At 36.4% G+C, this 20,161-nt stretch overlaps 2 protein-coding genes and 1 long non-coding RNA gene across 3 annotated transcripts; 2 read left to right on the forward strand and 1 right to left on the reverse strand.

Moving 5' to 3' along the window:
• Positions 1 to 2,638: 2,638 nt before the first annotated feature.
• On the forward strand, positions 2,639 to 11,785 carry LOC126589516 (protein disulfide-isomerase 5-3-like). The gene is made up of 15 exons (XM_050254832.1): positions 2,639 to 2,930; positions 4,231 to 4,321; positions 4,706 to 4,800; positions 6,011 to 6,068; positions 6,223 to 6,404; positions 6,522 to 6,579; positions 7,259 to 7,299; positions 7,527 to 7,601; positions 8,688 to 8,744; positions 9,611 to 9,677; positions 9,812 to 9,958; positions 10,488 to 10,709; positions 11,138 to 11,290; positions 11,390 to 11,467; positions 11,546 to 11,785. The coding sequence occupies exons 1-15, from the start codon at positions 2,890 to 2,892 to the stop codon at positions 11,621 to 11,623; spliced, it is 1,443 nt and encodes a 480-aa protein (XP_050110789.1). The 5' UTR covers positions 2,639 to 2,889; the 3' UTR covers positions 11,624 to 11,785.
• A 1,527-nt stretch (positions 11,786 to 13,312) lies between these two features.
• Positions 13,313 to 15,067, reverse strand: LOC126589524 (early nodulin-like protein 1). The gene is made up of 2 exons (XM_050254842.1): positions 14,817 to 15,067; positions 13,313 to 13,989 (listed from the first exon to the last, which is right to left on the reverse strand). Exons 1-2 carry the CDS (start codon positions 15,010 to 15,012, stop codon positions 13,541 to 13,543), a joined length of 645 nt encoding a protein of 214 aa, XP_050110799.1. The 5' UTR covers positions 15,013 to 15,067; the 3' UTR covers positions 13,313 to 13,540.
• A 2,200-nt stretch (positions 15,068 to 17,267) lies between these two features.
• On the forward strand, positions 17,268 to 19,533 carry LOC126589526 (uncharacterized). Its single transcript, XR_007611851.1, has 2 exons — positions 17,268 to 17,377; positions 19,099 to 19,533. It is a non-coding gene; the product is annotated as an uncharacterized LOC126589526 (long non-coding RNA).
• Positions 19,534 to 20,161: the final 628 nt, after the last annotated feature.

Consider the following 20,161-nt stretch of genomic DNA (forward strand, 5'->3'; position numbering starts at 1 on the left):
GTTGACTAGTGCTGCAATTTGCAAGTCTTTTTCTTCCACAGTTTGGGTTAGCCTTGCGATTGCTTCATTCATTTGAGCCAGCTGCTCATCGATTGAAGTTGCTCCAATGGTCATGACTTGCATGGCTGAATTGTCGCTTGAATCGGCATCGGAGAGCATGGATTCGGAGTATTTCCTTGGGCTTTCCCCTTTGGTGCCCTTAGTGAGGCTAAGGTGATCAAAGGCTCGTGCCTTGGGTGTTTTTGTTCCCTTGGCAGAGTTAATGCAGAGGTGAAAGAGGCGGCAGAAGTAGCTCTTGCCATGCTTCGAGTCGTGATGCCCAAAGTGACACCAGTTGCGACGAGGACGCTTTTGTTCTTTGCGCCGGTTGCGGGAATAGTTGAGCCTTCCTTGATGCCATTAATTTTGGAAGCGCGCTTGAATTTCTTGAACAGAGAAAGAGATGAGAGGCAGAGATTGTCCCACTGGGCGTGCCAATTTGTGAACACGGAAAATTCCTGAAACGAAAGAGACAAGAGCAACGTGCACAAACAAATATTTTGTATTTGATGATTTTGGGTTACAATCTCTCTCTATTTTGATCCTCTGATTCGATCTCCGTAAGGTGTGTATTTGTGGATGTGTGATTGATCCAAAGGGCCGTCGAGGCTTGATCTTAGATGAACTGTTGGAAGTTTCTTCAAGGGGCCGTGGGCTTGATCTTTGAAAGTGGATTTGAGCGGATCTTCAAGGAGCCGTTGGGGCTTGATCTTGAGTAACGGTGATGAACGGATCTTTAAGGGGCTTTTGGGCTTGATCTTGAAGAAACAGTGATGAACAGATCTTCAAGGGCTTTTGAGCTTAATCTTGAAGAACGGTTGGATGTGTGTGGATTTGTCGACGTTGTTGATCCAAAGGGCCGTTGGGGCTTGATCTTGGATGAACGGAGAACGAAGAACACTTTCTTCAAGGGCCGTCGAGGCTTGATCTTGAATTGGTGGATAATTGTTGATTCAAGAGCCGTTGGGGCTTGATCTTGGAAGAACGATGAACAAAGAACGAAGAACACTTTCCTGATTCTTCGGGAACCTGGATGCTTGAGAGCTTCGGAGTTTCAGAGCTTCAGAGCTTCAAGGTGTAATATGAATTGGTTCCCCTAAATGAATGAATTAGCCTTCTATTTATAGAAATTTCCAAGGCCTAATTTTGAATATAATATTCCAGATGAAATAAGTCGTTTCTGCCAGCTCCTGTTTGATGACTTTTCCAACTTATTTCGATTTTTTGTTTAGACACACGCTACGTGTAAAATTTATGTAATACATGAGCGTTGAAACTTTGATTTATCGGTCAACATTTATTTACCGAAATTTCGATGTCTACAGTATTATAGTCAAATTCCAAAACCTGATAACTTTTCATATAAAAGAATGGGTAAATTACATAGTAGCCCCTCAGGTTTGAGGTCTATTGCAATCTTATACAACATCTTTAAAACATTTCACTTTCATACCTCAAGTACTATTTTATTTCAATTTCATACAACCGTTACATTTTCCATCTATGGATATGTTAAATGCTGACGTGGTTGTCACATATATGCCACGTGGCTGCCAAATGTCTGCCACGTGGCAAATAAAATATTTTTTAATTTCTTTTTAAAAAACCTGTCTGCCACATATCTTTTTCTTTTTTTTTTCTTTTTCTTCTTCTTCTTCTTCTTCTTCTTCCTCCTCCTCCTCCTTCTTCTCTTCTTCTTCTTCCTCCTTCTTCTTCTGGGTTGCAAGGGGTTCAATCATCCTTTTTTTTTTTTCTTCTTCTTCTTCTTCCTCCTCCTCCTTTTCTTCTTCTCTTCTTCTTCTTCCTCCTTCTGGTTCAGTCCTTTTTTTTTCTTTCTTCTTCTTCTTCTTCCTCCTCCTTTTTCTTTTTCTCTTCTTCTTTTTCTCTTCTTCTTCTTCCTCCTTCTTCTTCTCTTCTTCTTCTTCCTCCTTCTTCTTCTGGGTTCGGTCCCTTTCATTTTTCTTCTTCTTCTTCTTCTTCCTCCTCCTCTTTCTTCTTCTCTTCTTCTTCTTCCTCCTTCTTCTGGGTTGCAGGGGGTTCGGTCCCTTCTTCTTTCTTCTTCTTCTTCTTCTTCTTCTGGGTTCGATCCCTTTCTTTCTTTTTTTCTTCTTCTTCCTCCTCCTCCTCCCTCTTCTTCCTCCTTCTTCTAGGTTGCAAGGGTTCGGTCCTTTCTTTTTTTTCTTTTTTTTTCTTCTTCTTCCAATTTCAGGTTTTTTTAAAAAAAATTAAAAAATATTTTATTTGCCACATGGCAAACATTTGACAGCCACATGGGATATATGTAGCAGCCACGTCAGCATTTAACAGATCCATGGATGGAAAATGTAACGGTTGTATGAAATTGAAATAAAATAGTACTTGAGGTATGAAAGTGAAAAATTTTAGAGATGTTGTATAATATTGCAATAGACCTCAAACCTGAAGGACTACTATGTAATTTACCCTAAAAAAATCCTCAATTTATCGAAGATAAAAATATTAAATGGTCAACTACTAAAAACGTCTTATTCTTACCTAATAAGCAAGATAAGGTAACCAAATAAGAAAGAGAAATCTTAATTCTCATCGTACGTCAAAGCTAAAGGCTTGATGAATCGAGAATCCGAGTATAAGCGGCAGTAGATCTGGTCCCACAGGCGACAGTGATAGTAAGTACGGTGCACCGTCCCACGCGTGATCACTAATCGGAGCAAAAAAAACAAAAAAACAAAAACAAAAAGAGAGAGCAAAGGCGAGAGGCGAAGGCAGCAGCTCTCTCTCCCATTTCATTCTCTCTGTGATTTTGCTCAGGAAATTGGGATTAGAGCTCTCCGTTGCTCCGGAATCAAATCCAGTCCGTTCATCTCAGCCATGATTTCCTCCGGCAAGATCAAGTCTGTCGATTTTTATAGGTCAGATCTCTCGCATTTCCTTCACTCACTTTCACCGTTCATCAGCTCTGTGTGTGTATGTGTAATTTGAATCTGTTCGTGGAAAATTCAGTTCGATTTTGCGTAATTTCTTTTTGGTGCATGTGGATTGTGGATTGTGATGGATAAGTGAATGAATGGCTTGGATTTATCAATGAATTGGAGTGGTTATAATTAGTATTAAGAATTTAAATTAGTATTAATGGAAAGGATTGGTGATTTGAATACTTTGGTTGCTTAAAATATTTGCATTGAGTAATTCTTCTTTGTTGGGAGGAAATGAAGTAGTGTTTGATTGATTGAATGAACATTGGAAATTAATGTAATTGGTATTATCCATGAACTTTGGAATGGGGCCTTCGTTTGCTTGTAATTGGTTTTATTTTTATTTTTTGTTTTTTGGCCGACGAAGCAACGAATTTGGCATCCATAGAAACGATGAATTAGTTATGCGATAGATACGTCCAGGCTATTGAAGGATTCATTTTATCACCACTACCTGAGAGTAAGGAGGCATTACTAGATTATTTGGAGGTGTTGAGTGGAAGCATTCATAGCAAATGATTCAAGGGTTTTAGCTGCTTGGTGTCTGATGTTTATGGCACACATCTAAGGAGCTAAAATTATATGCAAAAATGTCACATTGCATCTCTTTGCATCTCTTTGCAAGCTTTCCCTGCGAATCGAAGAAGGAAGAGAAAGTTTAACAAACACCACCTGGACTATTAGGGGTGTGCGTAAAATACCGCCCGAACAATAAAATCTTGCCAATTTACTACCTGCACTCCGCTTTTAGTGTGGATGTATCACATCCGTCAATTACTGTTAGAAAAATCCATTAAATCTCATCTAGTATGAGCACATGAGCACTTTTTCATACGTATTTTGGGGTAAGAATTTTGTTGACTACAGCTTGTCTTCTGGGAAGCAGAAGATATGTCACACGAGCTTTATTCTACTGAATTGTTACTGTAAGTCTTCTAGAGGTCTGTAAGTGGCAAAAATACACATGTAAATGGCTCACATGTGTTGCAAATGATACATTTTGACTAAAAGTTTTGCAAAAATTAATAGAGGTGGTACATTCACAGTAAACCATGAGTCTGGTGGTGAATTTGCAATCTGGGTGGTACTTGCGCACACCCTAATAGTCCAGTTGGTGTTTGTTAAATTTTCCTGTATATAAACAAATAAACCTGTGTTATAATTTAGTGGGCAATAAATTAACCTACAGGGGTTGTCCTGATATGTATTTATGCTACAATGCTTTTCCTGTGTACAGGAAAATTCCTAGAGATTTGACAGAAGCATCATTATCGGGTGCAGGACTATCTATTGTAGCAGCTCTTGCCATGATGTTTTTATTTGGAATGGTAAGCAGCTCATATTTCTATAGTTCGTTACTTATGTGTTCAAAATATTCAAATTCGACAAATGGACATTGAGTAATGATTCTTTTTTCTCAATTGATGCTTGTTTTGGTTCTTTATGTATGTTTAACCTTTTTTTATTTTTATAATATCTACAAGAATTTCCAGTAGTTTTGATTTCCTTTCCATCCGTGGTTTTTATTCGTAATTACTTCTTGTTGAGATGTGCTTGTAGTTAATACACTTTATTGTATTTGTATTTACCTTCTTTTTTTTGCTGTTTCCTTTTTCCTTTTTTAAGTAATCTGTTTCAGCATTTTATTACTAAATTCAGTAATAATGGCATTTCTTTACATCCTGATAGGACTTATGATGTTCATTTTACAGGAACTGAATAATTATTTAACCGTCAGCACCTCTACATCTGTTATTGTCGACAAGAGTTCTGATGGGGATTTCTTACGCATTGAATTTAATATCAGGTAAACATTCATAGCTTGCATTGGTGTTTTTTATGTTTATGAAGTTATTATGTACTTGCATGGAGTTAAATTTTATACTGATCCAGTTGTAGCTTTATTGATTTTAGAATGTCACTGAAAAACTATCCTTCGTGTAATTGGAATTTTATTCAAGGATATTCTTCTTAACCATCATTTTGATTTTTTACATTATCTTCACTTAGTGGTGGTACACAACCAGATCCCATATAACAACATGTGGTTAGGAATTACAGATACTAGGTCGATGTGATATTGCCAAGCCCTATTTAATCAATCGTTATTACTATTTATATTAAGAATGGCATAAATATCATGGTTGAGAGTGGTAGGACTTTTGATGTGGTGACAAAATGATGACTTATTAGGTTCATGGCTCCATGTGCATTTAATTAAATTAGGTCCAAATGATTCTAAGGTGCACTACATGGGAATTTGTAGGAAATGCTTTAATCGGCCCGAAAGAGGCAATTATATTGTGTGAGCATTAGGTTATGAGGGTGCTCCCTCTCTTACTCCTGGTCCTGGAAAATTTGGTGATTCGCCTTTCTAATGCAAACTATACTCAAAGAAAACTCTTGGCTATCACTTTCGATTATTATTTATCAAGGTTCTAAAAGACACTAGGCACTAGTCGGGCGGCAGACTGGGGCCTAGTGCCTAGGCAACTAGACAGGGCCTAGGCGAACTAGGCGGATTTAAGTAAATTTATTATATTTCATGTAAATAAGTGTCTGCTTATACTCAAAATATATGTAATATTATCATAAACTACAAATAGTATGACATATACATTATGAAGTATTCAAACATAATGAAAACATGGAGAAAAAGCATATAATGTGTGTTCATTTAAATATTCAACAAGTCTCTTACAATTTATTGCAAAAAATAAAATGCAAAATGAAAGTTAACTATTTTATGTCAAAGTGTGTTGCGATCTAGGCAGGTCTGGGCGGGCTAGGCGGGCGCCTTAGCAGGTCTAGGCGCCCTTTCTTAATTTTCAAATGCCGAGGCATTAATCGGGGCGGTGGCTAGCTGCCTAGAGCCTAGGCCCCCGCCTAGGCGGTGCTAGGCGAGGATTTTTAGAACAGTGTTATTTATGTAGTATCGATTTATATAACCTTCCTTCACCCCCTGCCTCTCTCATTTCCTTGGCCGCCTGCATAATGTTATCTCCTTTTTCATGTAGTTTTCCTGCACTTTCCTGTGAATTTGCATCTCTTGACGTGAGTGACGTGTTGGGAACAGTAAGTTTCTCTCTCATTTAGGTTTTTTTTTTTCTTCAATATTATTTACTCTGGTCCTGATTTTCATCCCTAATGCTAATGATCCTTTGTTAGTAATTTTTATATTCTTTATGTGGTATCCATCTATCTTGAATCCGTTCTCTCTTATTCTCAGAACAGATTGAATATTACGAAAACAATTCGCAAGTTCTCCATAGGGACAGATTTAAGACCAACTGGCACTGAGTTCCACTCAGGACCGGCTTTACATAATATTAAGCATGGGGATGGAGATGAGTTTTCTGGTGATGGCTCTATTTCTCTAACTGCTCAGAATTTTGAAAAGTTTACTCACCAGTAAGTGGGCCACCTTTTAGTTCCATACCTTTGATATTTAATGCTGCTGATGTGGAACACTTTTATGTTGCAAATTGATAACCTTTCCTAATTTTGTATTAAACAATTCTTTTGCAGGCACCCAATTTTGGTGGTTAATTTTTATGCTCCGTGGTGCTACTGGAGCAATCGCCTGGTAAATAAAATGGCTTCACACGTCTCAAATCTCTTTTCATGAAATTTTTAGCTTTCTTAATCAATCAATTTCTACAATTCTTGTTTTATACTTGCGTTTGCATATGCATATTCTATGGTTTTGGCATGATTTCAAAGAATTTAGAATCTCATATTTTGGCCAGAAACTAAAGTGTAATTCATGTATGCCAATAATGCGATCATTCAATCATGGGAAAACTTCTTGTAATGCAGTTTTCATTGAGAACATTACTAGCTGAGGATTTCTTCAACTTATATCTTTTAGTTTTGCTGAGTGAAAGAAATCTAAAAGGTTGTAATATATGTATTTGTTGTATCTGACTTCTTACATGCATTGCTCTTGGGTTTTGGAGTTGTTTAACTATCATTTACTACTTCGATTGTTTCCCCTCATTTCATACCCTTGATCATGTATGTGCTTGTGAATATGCATTATCTTATGACAAGTCACAAGATCCTTGGGTCAATTAATGTTGTTCTTTCTTCATTTTTGATGGAACTGTTGTATAATCGGAGGATACTTTGTGTGCATTAATTTATTGTTTGGTTGACGTAATTGAACTATTTAGTTGAATCCATCCAAAAGCGTATCTTTCTTGCTGCATTTTTATCTTCCTCTTTTATTACTTCTTGCTTCATGTTATCACTTTCCTTTTCAGAAACCTTCATGGGAGAAGGCCGCCAAAATAATAAGAGAAAGGTGCTTCACTCTGAAAGTCTGCTTTTCTTCCACATAATATGATTTTTCTGAGGGAGTTGTAATTGGCACTAGTCATCCTGCACTCATTCCTTATGTTCTACACTCAGGAAGAGTGCTGAAGGGCTGTTTTAGAGTGTTAATAACATTTCCCCTTTCTAATGGTGCAGTCCAGAATATGAAGTTTACAATTCTTATCCCACTTTCTCTCATGCTTCCTTGGTTAACAGGTATGATCCAGAAATAGATGGCCGTATACTTATGGCGAAGGTGGATTGTACTGAAGAAGGTGACTTGTGTAGGAGGTATGTTTTAAATTGCTTAGTCCTACTTTCCACTTGATTTTCTATGGAATACAATTTGTTTTATGTTACTTTTCATTGTGGCCATATGCATTTTCAGTTTTTATTAATTGTATAAAAACAATCTATATGTATATTTGCAATTTCTCTTATTGAAAAAGAGATTTATACATTCTATATTTTAATAGCTGACTTACAGCGGACAAGAAAACTGAAAGGCCAAACTCCACTTAATGCGCTGCAACTGTAGATTTGTAAATACTAAATAGCAGATTTTGTTCACTATTAAGAAATATATTACACAATAAATTTAACTTGTAATGATCAGGGTTGTTTTTATTCTTGCTTGAAAATGTGGTCAAGACTTAAAAAGTGGAAGAGGAACCTATTTGTCGTTGAAGAAGATTTTGAAACAAGTACTATAAGCTACCTACCGAGGCCTAACTAGGGTGGTTTTCAAAATAACAATACTAGGATTTAGTTTCTTGAAATGCCAATTAGAGCTCTAGATTTTATTTCTAGCGTAGCATTCTTACCAATTAGACCTAGGAAGACTTGGAAAGAGACTTTAAGAAAAGATATGGAGTACTTGGAGCTGAAGGAAGACAGGGCACAAAGCCGAGTACAGTGGCATTCTAGGATTCCTACAGCCGAACCCACTTAGTGGGATAAGGCTTGGTTGTTGTTGTTGTTGTTGGTGTTGTTGTAGTAGTGGTAGTATTCTTACCAATGTAGCATTTTTCTGGCAGATCAGTATATTTTGACTTTCTGGTTGAAAAGAGAACTGTTAACCTCAGGGTGGGAACATGGATGAGCTCATGTTTTAGTCTGTCTCTATCTTATGCATTTTCACGTGCTATTCTTGTATGTCACCCTAGTTAAGCCATCACTCTTAGTATCCCAGAATTGAATCAACATTTGAACTATTTTCATATCCACCAACTTAAGTGCCATCTTAACTAGTTATACATCATTGCTTTACATCTCCAGATATGTTGCTCTCTTCTTTACTTACCTCTCAAATGTGCTTCATGTACCACTGTCTTCCTGTTTTTGCCATTATTAACTATGCTTCCTCGTAATGTTCAGGAATCACATTCAAGGATATCCATCAATTCGTATTTTTCGTAAAGGAAGTGATGTGAGGTAAATGCTACAAAATTTCGCAAAGTTTATTTTCTTTTCAAACTGATTTCTACTCATTTATTTATTATCGAAATGATTTCAACTTTGGAGTCTTAACATTACGTTTTAAATCGCATTTAAATTATCGTTTTTTATTTTTGTCTGTTCTATCTTCATCTTACTCGTATGCGTATTTATCTGTATCTATTTGGAGAGCAGTTTTTTACGTGCTCTAAGGCTCCATTTCAACATGTGTATTTATATGCAAGATTTGAATTTGACTTTTTGATATATTGAGTGTGAAATGTCAAAAGAAGGGATAAAGTATAGTTTTGATATACTGAAAGAAAATTTTGGTCAAGTACATTAGGGAGTTAATTTGAAATAACGTTTTGTTCTTGAATATTTAACTGATCTTATATTGTCATGTACATGTACTTCAATTTGCAAAGAATTTTACTATGCCTAATATCTCATACAATTTATAATAAAAATGCAAATCGAAATCCTCAATTTCAAGTCATCTATCTAAATGCAATCTTTGGGCAGCCAATTAAGTTGTATCTATGTTTTTCTGGTCCTTCAGTTGTGGAGCTGCATGCATAGTTTATTCATTCTATGATCTTTCTAAGATGGTAATAGTATCGAAAAGACAATTCTCTCTCTTGTCTTCCCTCTCTTGCCCTTTCCCCCACGGGTGTTTCTCCATTCTCAAGTGTATGTCCTGGGTTTTAGAAAAGCTAATGTTTCAGTTTATTTTCTTTAATTGACCCATTTTGATATATACATTTGATTCTCAAATTTTGCTCCCTCGGCCATGCCTGTCTTGTACATATGAAGCTTAAAGCTTAAAGTAAGCAACCTCTTTATGTGGCATTCTTTCACAGGGATGACCATGGACACCATGAGCATGAATCTTATTATGGTGATCGAGATACAGATAGCCTTGTTAAGGTACAAGCATTCATAAGTTTTAATTAGTGTCACTGTATCCCATGTTTAACTTTGACTTTGAACTTGTTGGTGCTTCTTGATATTCAGTGGCCCAATGAAATTGTAAATCTAATATGAAGCTTCTATCCTTGCAGACAATGGAAACTTTGGTTGCACCTATCCCTGTGGAGTCTGAAAAACTCGCTTTGGAGGGTAAATCTAACAACGGGGGTGAGAATGCAAAAAGACCAGCACCATTGACAGGAGGGTGTAGAATTGAAGGATATGTGCGTGTAAAGAAGGTGATCTTCTAGTTGAAATTGAAATTAATAGAACCATTGGGCATGTAAGACCTAATTGCAGGACAGTGATTATACCGATGAAAGAGGGATTGAACAACTCATTTCCTTTTTTTCTTTGTCTGAGCATGCCTTCAGGTGTTTCACATGCTTGAAATCGGTAAGAATAAAGAGAAATGCCAAGGGCAGCTGTGACTGCTCAATTTGGTTAGCAGAGCTGCACACACGAGCCTCCATCACACTTGAGAATCACATGTGCAGTCATGACAGCAGCGGCTGACCTTGGCTTCTTCATGAAAAAAAATAAAAAATTTGCCACCTTAGCAACTAAGCTATGATTTACCTCCTCAAATTTTTAAATTTCTTGTACTTGGTGGTTAACATGAATTAACAGAAGAGAATATTGTACCAGTAAAATGCAATTTATCATTGACAGAATTCTGGCCTTCTTTGTCCTTTCAATTGACCTTACAGTAAAACTCTTAGCTGTTATTCAGTTGGAAATAGGTATGATTTGTCCTGTGCTGTGCAGGTTCCGGGAAACCTTGTCATTTCCGCTCATTCGGGAGCTCATTCCTTCGATGCTTCTCAAATGAACATGTCTCACGTCATTTCACATTTTTCATTCGGTAGGATGATTGCTCCTAAGGTGATGAGTGATGTCAAGCGATTGGTACCTTATCTTGGTGTGAGCCATGATAGGTTGAATGGTCGGTCTTTCATAAATCACCATGAATTAGGTGCTAATGTTACAGTAAGTTTGTCTCTATGCATGACTCTTCCTATCTTTTTCTTCTGTTTGTTTCTCTATTGTTCTGCACTTGTCCATTAACATGCCACTGTGTGTGCAAGTGTATTGGTAATGTATAGCTGCATGTGATTGAGTTTTACGCATTTTAGTAGTTGTATGGATATTCTTACCTCCCTAAAGATGCTTCCACGGTCCATAAACATCTCCTTCTTAGTGGATACTAACTGTTTTAATTCCTTTTTTGGGTAATCTTCTTCGGGTACTAAATAGTGTTTATTCCTGTTCGTTGTTGGTGATAGTCCATCTTTATTCGTTTTACCATATATTTGTGGACTTACAAGTAGATTCATTAATGAAGTCTATTGGGCTGGTAAAGAGTAGCAAATGCTTAAGCTCATTATAATTGCAGTATCTGGTAATTGTATGTGCAGATAGAGCATTACCTTCAAATAGTTAAATCGGAAGTCATAACTGGGAGATCTCATAAATTAATTGAGGAATATGAGTACACGGCCCACAGCAGCTTGGCGCAGAGTCTCCAAATACCAGTTGCGAAGTTCCATTTCGAGCTCTCCCCCATGCAGGTTTAATTTTCGTTAAAAACAACAATAACGTAAATGTCATTTAGTTTGTACTCTCGTTGCTTCTCTCACATTTTCTCTTTCTTTGTCTTCTATAACCAGGTTTTAATAACAGAAAACCCGAAATCCTTTTCACATTTTATCACGAATGTGTGCGCTATTATCGGAGGCGTTTTCACGGTTAGTATCTTTGTTTTTTGTAGTTGTTTACTTGTCTCAAGAGTGCTTACTAATTATTTCTTTCGTTTGGGTCTGCAGGTAGCGGGAATAATGGACTCAATTCTGCACAATACTATTAGAATGATGAGGAAGGTTGAACTCGGCAAAAACTTCTGATAGATAGGCCAAGTGTTGCGTAGTGTACAAGAAGAATTATTTATTTGCTACATCTGATTTAGTGAGGATTGTTTTGTTAACGATGACAACATGCTCCTCTTAGAAAGAAGAAAGTGGAATGAAGCATTACCAGTGCCGATTTTTCGGTTCAAGTTTTCGAAACACGAAGCGATTTTACAAACATTCTATACTTCACAACTCATGCGATTATTAGTTAGATGACTTTGTACTAAAAAAAGGAATTGTTATGGGATATGTCAACGAGGGATAGTGCAAGCACCCATTATACTCCTACATACATTTACTTAATGCATTCACCATTTAATAGTTAATATGTATTCAAAGAGATACACTCATCATTTAACGGTCAAATATGTAATCGAAGAGAGAATATAATATCTTACCATTAGATGATGAATGTAGTAAGTAAATATGTAATCGAAGAGAGAATATAATATCTTACCATTAGATGATGAATGTAGTAAGTAAATACTTGTACCGTTTGTTTCAATTACTTATCCAATTGGATTGGATTCGTAATTTCATTAACACTATGTTTGAATGAAGAAATTTAATATTACTAAAGAATTTTAAAATGACGGAAATAGAAATAACGGAATATTATTATCTAGAATTTGTGAATTTTCTTTTTTGATTAACTTCAAAATACAATGAAATTTGAATATTGATTTTTTTTATTTTTAAACTCTTACTCATAGAAATTTAGAGATGACATCTATTTACATGAAATTTAAACTTGGGAATTGGAGTCCCAATTTCAAAGTTTCTTTTACATATGAAAATTTTAATTTCTATATTTATGAATCCTAATAAAGGGAAGTGATGTATGTCAACTTATAAATTTTAACTTTTATCAAAATTCCATGTTTAAAACTCTCACCCATTAAAATTTCGACATGACAACATTAGATTTCTGTGATGAGTCTCCTTGCAAAAATTCACTCATACAATTCAATAGAGCATGCTATTTTTCACGCATAGGTAAGGATTTTCAATTTTTTTTAGACTATACTACATATTATGAAGCCAAATATTTTTCTTTACCATTCAGTTTTTGTTTTAGACACAACTACAAAATCCATGATAAAAATTTCACAGAACTACAGCAAAGCATAAGATTTAGGGAACTTTAACGAAAAACACCCGGTACTGTTCACTTTAACGAAAAACCACATTTTTACACTAAAAAGTCAATTCTGGTACTATTCACTTTACCCTTTATTTTGTCTTTATCATTAAAACTCAAAGTTTTCAAGTCATTTTCATTAGTTTTTCTTAAGATTTAAAGGTTTCATAATACAGTAAAACGATTTGTCCCTCTCCTCCCTCGCTAAACAACAATTCATAACATTTAAAGGGATTTAGCTTGTAGGTATAACTAGCTTTTAGTTTTGAGGGTTTTTGGGTCTATTCAGTCGAGATTTTTCTTATATTTAAAAGTTTTTATAAAAACAAAAAATTGTGAAATTAGGGGCTAACCTTTAGCGGTAAATGATAAAAACTCATGAATTCACAATACATTCTGTAACGGATCGAATATGGATTAATAGCTAAATTTAACGGCTTTGGATGGTCGAACACCTCGTATCTTATTGCTTCCACAATCGCAAGTCATGAAACCAAAGATAATACTTGCATTTCCCACGGGAAGGCACATATACATTAACATGCACTACGTAAAATTAATCAATTTATTTATTTGTGCATACATCTACATTATTGGCCTTTATTGTGGAGTCTCACAAGCACATACAAATGAGAATCAAACAAATATCAAGCACCAGTACAAACATGTACACTGAGCTTTAAGGAAAAAAGAACATAAAATAAGACAGAGAGTAATAAAAAGATACTCTCAGAAGAAAACAAACTTTGTACTCAAGGAATCCAATCCAGTTAGAGTAGTAAAAGTGTTGAGGATGCAGCAAATGCTCCGACGGACCCAATAAAACTCATGAAAACTGAAGAAGCCGCGTTCGGAGGTGGAGGAGGTGTTTCACCTTCAGGAGCAGGAGTAGGGTTAATCTCAGTAGTCCCTGACGGCGGTGGAGGTGGAGACGCTTCATCAGAAGGAGCTGGAGATGGGATCATATCTTTTGAGTTTGAAGATGAAGGGGGTTTTGCATTTCTGCTTCTCTCTGCCAAGACAATCACTACCACCTTCTCATTTTTCTGACATTTATCTTTGTTCCCACTGATGAAGTAGAATGGCCCGGATTGGTTGAACTTGAAGACAGTGTGGCCATCGGTGTATTTCTTAGCCGTAGGTGAATCCGTGTTGCAGTTGGTGTAGTCGTCCTGGGTTACTAGAAGCACTGAGTCTTGGCCAGGAGGGTAGTGGAACACTGCAGTTGAAATACACATCAAGTAAATTAACAAGGGTAAGCATGGCTACGTGGGAGTAACAAACCTTTTATTTTTATTTTTGTACAATTTTGATTGTGTGTTGTTTTTGTTACAAAGAAGGGAAGGGAGGAGGGGAACCAGAACCTCCCTTTTTTTGGGGTGGACGTAATTTACTACCATTGGAGCTACAAGCCCCAAAATACAATGATCTTTTATTTGATCTGTTAAGTTCTCGTGAGACACTATAAATTAAAATCACATGCATACACATAATTCCATCAAATCAACAATCTTAATTACAGTTGGCTTGTCCAACCATGTAAAATATATATCAGACTGAAGAAAGTTGACGTTTTCGCCATAAAATCAATTGGTAATATGAGAAGTAGCCAATTACTTATAAACACATAATAGATCTTTTTTTTCTTTTCTTTTTTATCAACAAAATTTACTTTTGTATTTAATTTTAATCACATAACTTCGGTTTTTATCATCGTAATCAATTTAAAAACATGAACAATGATAAGTGTCCCTTGAAAAGTAATATAATTCTTTAATAAAATTAATATATAAGTGGTGGACTATAAAATCATGTTCTTCACCATTTTTAACCTTATGGGCAAATTTGAAATGAAAAATAATGTATTAACGCATCAAACTAAGTTTTAACACACACAATAGGAAGGTTATCCTGGGTGGCATATATAGGAGTCAAAGTGTTTAAATAAAATAGGTTTTACCTAAAACTTGCTTGTATATTCAGATGCTGAAAACTGAGATGGATATGTAGAATCTTATTAATAAACATAAAGCATAAAATACTTACCAATGGAGTCTCCGATTTGAAACCTGTTTCTTTCTGCCCATTGATTATAGTGAACAGAAGAATCAGGAATACACCAGCCCTTTGAGCCTCCAATTGCAAAGTCAGTTGCACCACTCTTCTGTATCAACAGCGTCACGCATACAATCCCCAGAACAAAAACTGCATTAATATTATTTTTGTGAATTTGGTTGGCCATTGTTGGACCAAATATTGCTTGTATTTCCCTGTCGTTTTTGGAAGACGAAGAAAAATGGGATGGAATGAATGGTGTTCTGAGGGGGGTTTTGTAGGGGTTGCATGGAATACTTTCTACCAGCTTTGTTGTCAGAGAAGCTTTTGCTACTTTTTCTTATTCTTTTTTTATCTTTTAGGTTTCTTAGCTCTCAATGCAAAGCATATGTGCACTTTCAATTGTTAAGGGGTTGTTAAAGAATGATGAATTGCACGTAAAACTAATTAGTAATATGAAGAACAACTCAATTATTATAAGTAAATGTAAAGTCTGTTCTTTCCTTGAGATGTGGGATTAATACCCTTAACATATCCCTCAAGTCTGATGAATTGAAGCTTAGCATGTAAACAGTACAAATTAGGTGACGTGGAGCACGTGTGACCATATTTGGGCTTCACACATGGAACAACTTGTTTGTTGACCTTCATACATGAGACAACTTGCTCTCATACCATGAAAAAGTCAAGGTCCAACCATAAAACTAATTAACAATATAGAGAGTAACTCAATTACTTATAAGTACATACAAGATTTTATTTTTATTTTTTTCCTATGTGAGATTATTACTCTCAATGGTTGTTCTTTGGGACTTTATTTTTTTGGAACTTTTAAATAACTTGTTGTATGGCTTTATTCTTTGCTTAAACATTATCAAGAATATTCATGGCTTGTGTTCTGGGTTAGACTAATTAATTATTGAACGTGATTTGTCTCTCTCTGTCTCTCCTCTAGGCATTTCCCTATGTCAATTTGCAATGAAGTTATGGAACTCAGTAATAAAAGTCTTGCAGAATGGTATTTTGCATTGAAGAACTGACCTCCTGACCAGTGAACGAGCACAGGTTCCAAATTTTAGAGCTCAAGTGGAAGCTTAACTTTCTTTTTTCCGTCGGACGTACGGTGCAATTTTTTTAGAAGATACAAATTAATCAAATCATTGTGAGAAGGTAATGAAGTAACCTTTTGGATTAGAACTGCAAACACATGCTCTTGTGGATGTTGCAAATTCATTGAATGATTCTGTTCGTGAGGATCATTGTATATATGCATCACAATTAATAAGGATCTTATCCTTAACATAAATATTTTTTTTAAACCAAAATAAGGATTGATGTTTACTAATACTACAGTTTAGTAGTATATATTCTTATATATTTGTAAGGGCGAATTCGACACTAAATTATTATGACTAACTCATTGTGTGACTTAGCCTAATTAAGCACACCTCTTTGTAAATGTTGAGTGTATATAAGAATCCCAAAATGGGAAAATAAGAGACGTAATATGTGTTGATAAGGAGTTTGGCTACTCTCTATATTACCATTTGATTTTCTAGTGGAACCTCAACTTCTTTCATAATAATTGAGTTTGAAAATTCGTCACACATGAGATTTTATTCTGAAATCTCAACTTCTTTATAAAACCGATTCTCCATTTCTAATTTTGTGTTGAGCTCTTCACAAGCTTTGCCAAAATCTACTTTGAAGAAGATGTTATATTGTATTTGTTTGCTTCGGGCTTATAGTTTTTTTTTTCTTTCTTTTTTTTATTGAAGAAGAAGAAGAAGAAGAAAAATCGATAGTGTAGTAAAATGGGGTGGAGGTCAAGGCTACAGGTCAACCTCGACCAAAGGTAAACAAATCTTGGTAGGAACCAATAAGAACCAGTTACAGAATTTCCTCAACATGGAGATCCAAGATAAAGGAAGGCGGCCGAAGTAAGTAACCATTCACGTTCACTACCAATGGACAAGCTGTAACGAGCCAAACGAATGCTTCGAGCTTAAGGTTTATATGTAATAAAAATTGTACGCAATTTCTCTCTCAAAGTGGCTAGGTTTTTTCCCTCTTGGTAATCCTTCTTGGTCTATTCCCTTTCTCCCCTTCCTGTTATTTTTATTTTGGTGTAGAATTGTCACCGTAACACATTGTAGTCGCCAAAATGTTTGCTGTCTTTTGACCCATGCACATGATTACCTAAAAGGTTTGGGTCAAGACTGTCAAGTTGTCACCTTCAATATGAGTTTGGAGCTGCAAGGAGTGAAATCTATCATATTGCATATGGTTCAAATTTAGTCAGTACGACACTATTGTTGGTATATGGTCCAGCCCATGATGAATGTTCTAGATTATTCTAGTAAACAAGTGAGGTGGCCGTAACATGCTAGACAATTCTAGCATGTTATCAAGTTGATAGAAGAAGCTAGAGAGTAATAGCTTCCTTGGTTGCAAATGGAAAGATCCATGCACATGCTAAAGAATTCTAGCAAAGTTCAAGTTGGTGGAAGAGTCTAGAAGAATGGTGAGGATTCCACCAACATACAAGATTAGTATAGATAATTTTAGCTTAGGAAGGTAGTGGAATTATCTAGATATCTCTAGCATGATGTTTCCATGCTTCTTCAAGGTTCCATCCATGCCTATAAAAGGAGAAGGCATCCACACCGTTTGTATCAACCAACCAATCAAGAGAGTAGTGAGTAGCAAAGAATCAAGTCCAAAGCTAGAGTTCCACTCCAAGAGTGAGAGTATTCCACTACACATTGTGTGAGTGAAGTTTAGAGTGATAGAAAGTGTGTGCCATACTTTCTTGTATCCATCAAGCCTTGTCTTTGGCTTGGTAAGACTACACTTGTTGTACTCACATTTTTCATATAGTGAAGATTGATCCTTGTTTAGTAGACATAGGCATAAATTGCCGAACTACATAAATTCTTGGTGTCCATTTTCTACTTTACCTTGTGCATTCTCTATCTTGTAGTACCGACATTCCTAACAAGTGGTATCAGAGTCCGGTTGGCTCGTACTACGAGATGGAAGGAAGTGACACTATGATCAAACTCACCAACTCCAATTGGGTAACATGGAAGCCAAGGATGGAGGACATTCTCTATTGCAAGGATCTGCATGAGCCAATTGAAGGAGATGCCGCTAAGCTCGAGAGCATGTCCGATGCCGAGTGGAAGAAGATGAATCGCAAGGCTATTGGCACAATTAGACAATGGGTGGACGATAGTGTTTTTCACCATGTGTCTAAAGAAACCAATGCCCGCGAGTTTTGGACGAAGCTTGAGTCCTTGTTCGAGAAGAAGACCCCAGCCAAGAAAGCCTTCTTAATCAAAGAGCTCATCAATGTGAAGTACAAGGAAGGTTTAAGTGTAGCAGAACACTTGAACAATTTCCAGAATATCATCAACCAGTTGGCTACTATGAAAATGATGATCGAGGACGAGCTACAAACGCTCTTGTTACTTTAATCCTTGCCAGACAGTTGGGAGACCTTTGTGGTGAGTGTAAGTAACTCTGCTCCTACTAGTGTTCTTACTCTTGATAATGTTAAAAATAGCTTGCTCAATGAAGAAACAAGGAGAAAGACTTCAGGCACAGATAGCAGCCAAGTATTTGTCACAGAGAACCGAGGAAGAAGCAAGAGTAGAGGACCTAGAGGTCATGGCAGGAGTCCTAGCCGATCCAAGTCGAGGTTCAGGGGTGCATGCCATCATTGTGGCAAAGGTCACATGAAGAAGCATTGTCGTAAATGGAAAAAGAAACAAAGGGATGGAAACAATACTGTAGGTGTTGTGACTTACGGTGAAGAGCTTTTTTAATGCAAACAAGCAATGCTTTTCTGGCAAAGAAGTATATAATTGCCTTTGCCAATGACAATGGTAGTTCTGATCAAGGGGAGCTTGGTCAAGAGAAGTCTAATCGAGAGGGTCTTGGTTAATGAATAGTTCAATCAATGGGAGTTTGGTCAAGAGGACCAATCCTATTTTCTGGTATTCTTCCCTCATGGACTGGAGGGGGAGATTATTGGTATATGGTCCAGCCCATGATGAATGTTCTAGATTATTCTAGTAAGCAAGTGAGGTGCCTGGAGCATGCTAAACAATTCTAGCATGTTATCAAGTTGATGGAAGAAGCTAGAGAGTACTAGCTTCTTTGGTTGCAAATGGAAAGATCCATACACATGCTAGAGAATTCTAGCAAAGTTCAAGTTGGTGGAAGAGTCTAGAAGAATGGTGAGGATTCCACCAACATACAAGATTAGTGTAGATAATTCTAGCTTAGGAAGGTAGTGGAATTATCTAGATATCTCTAGCATGATGTTTCCATGCTTCTTTAAGGTTCCATCCATGCCTATAAAAGGAGAAGGCATCCACACCATTTGTATCAACCAACCAATCAAGAGAGTAGTGAGTAGCTAAGGATCAAGTCCAAAGCTAGAGTTCCACTCCAAGAATGAGAGTGAGAGTGAGAGTGTTCCACTACACATTGTGTGAGTGAAGTTTAGTTCCACTCCAAGAGTGAGAGTGAGTGTGTTCCACTACACATTATGTGAGTGAAGTTTAGAGTGATAGAAAGTATGTGCCATACTTTCTTGTATATATTAAGCCTTATCTTTGGCTTGGTAAGACTACTCTTGTTGTACTCACCTTTTTAATATAGTGAAGATTGATCCTTGTTTAGTGGACATAGGCATAAATTGTTGAACCATATAAATTCTTGGTGTCCATTTTCTACTTTACCTTGTGCATTCTCTATCTTGTAGTATCGACATTCCTAACAACTATGGCTCTCTTCGGGATGCCAGGAGGATATGGAGTGGCATCACTGTTTTGTTCATTTAGTTTGATTTAGTTTAATAATTACCAGAAACTCATTAGAAATTTGCTTCTTTTTTCTCTCTTAGGAGAGTTCTTTCGTTTTAGTTTCATCTAGGTATTGTAGATTTCTTTTATGTGTCAAGGGGCCAAGTTGTTTGAATTGTTGAATCTACTTCACTTGGTGTTTTAGAGTTATGGTGGCGATTAAGTAATTCGGTTAGAAACACATGAATTATATTTTTCTATGGGAGGATTACTCGAACTCATGTAGACATCTATTCAAAGCTCATCAACTAACCACTGTTTCTACGGGGCTGAGTTGTTTGAATTGTTGAATCTACTTCACTTGTTGTTTTAGAGTTATCGTGGCGATTAAGTAATGTAGTTTAATGCGATTAGAGACCTATGCATCGTATTTTTCTATGGGAGCATTACTCGAACTCACATAGACATCTATTCAAAGCTCATCAACTAACCACTATTTCTACTTGCTCCTTGTTTTAAGCA

The sequence above is a fragment of the Malus sylvestris genome, chromosome 11 (assembly GCF_916048215.2).
Source record: "Malus sylvestris chromosome 11, drMalSylv7.2, whole genome shotgun sequence".
Classification (NCBI taxonomy): Eukaryota; Viridiplantae; Streptophyta; class Magnoliopsida; order Rosales; family Rosaceae; genus Malus; species Malus sylvestris.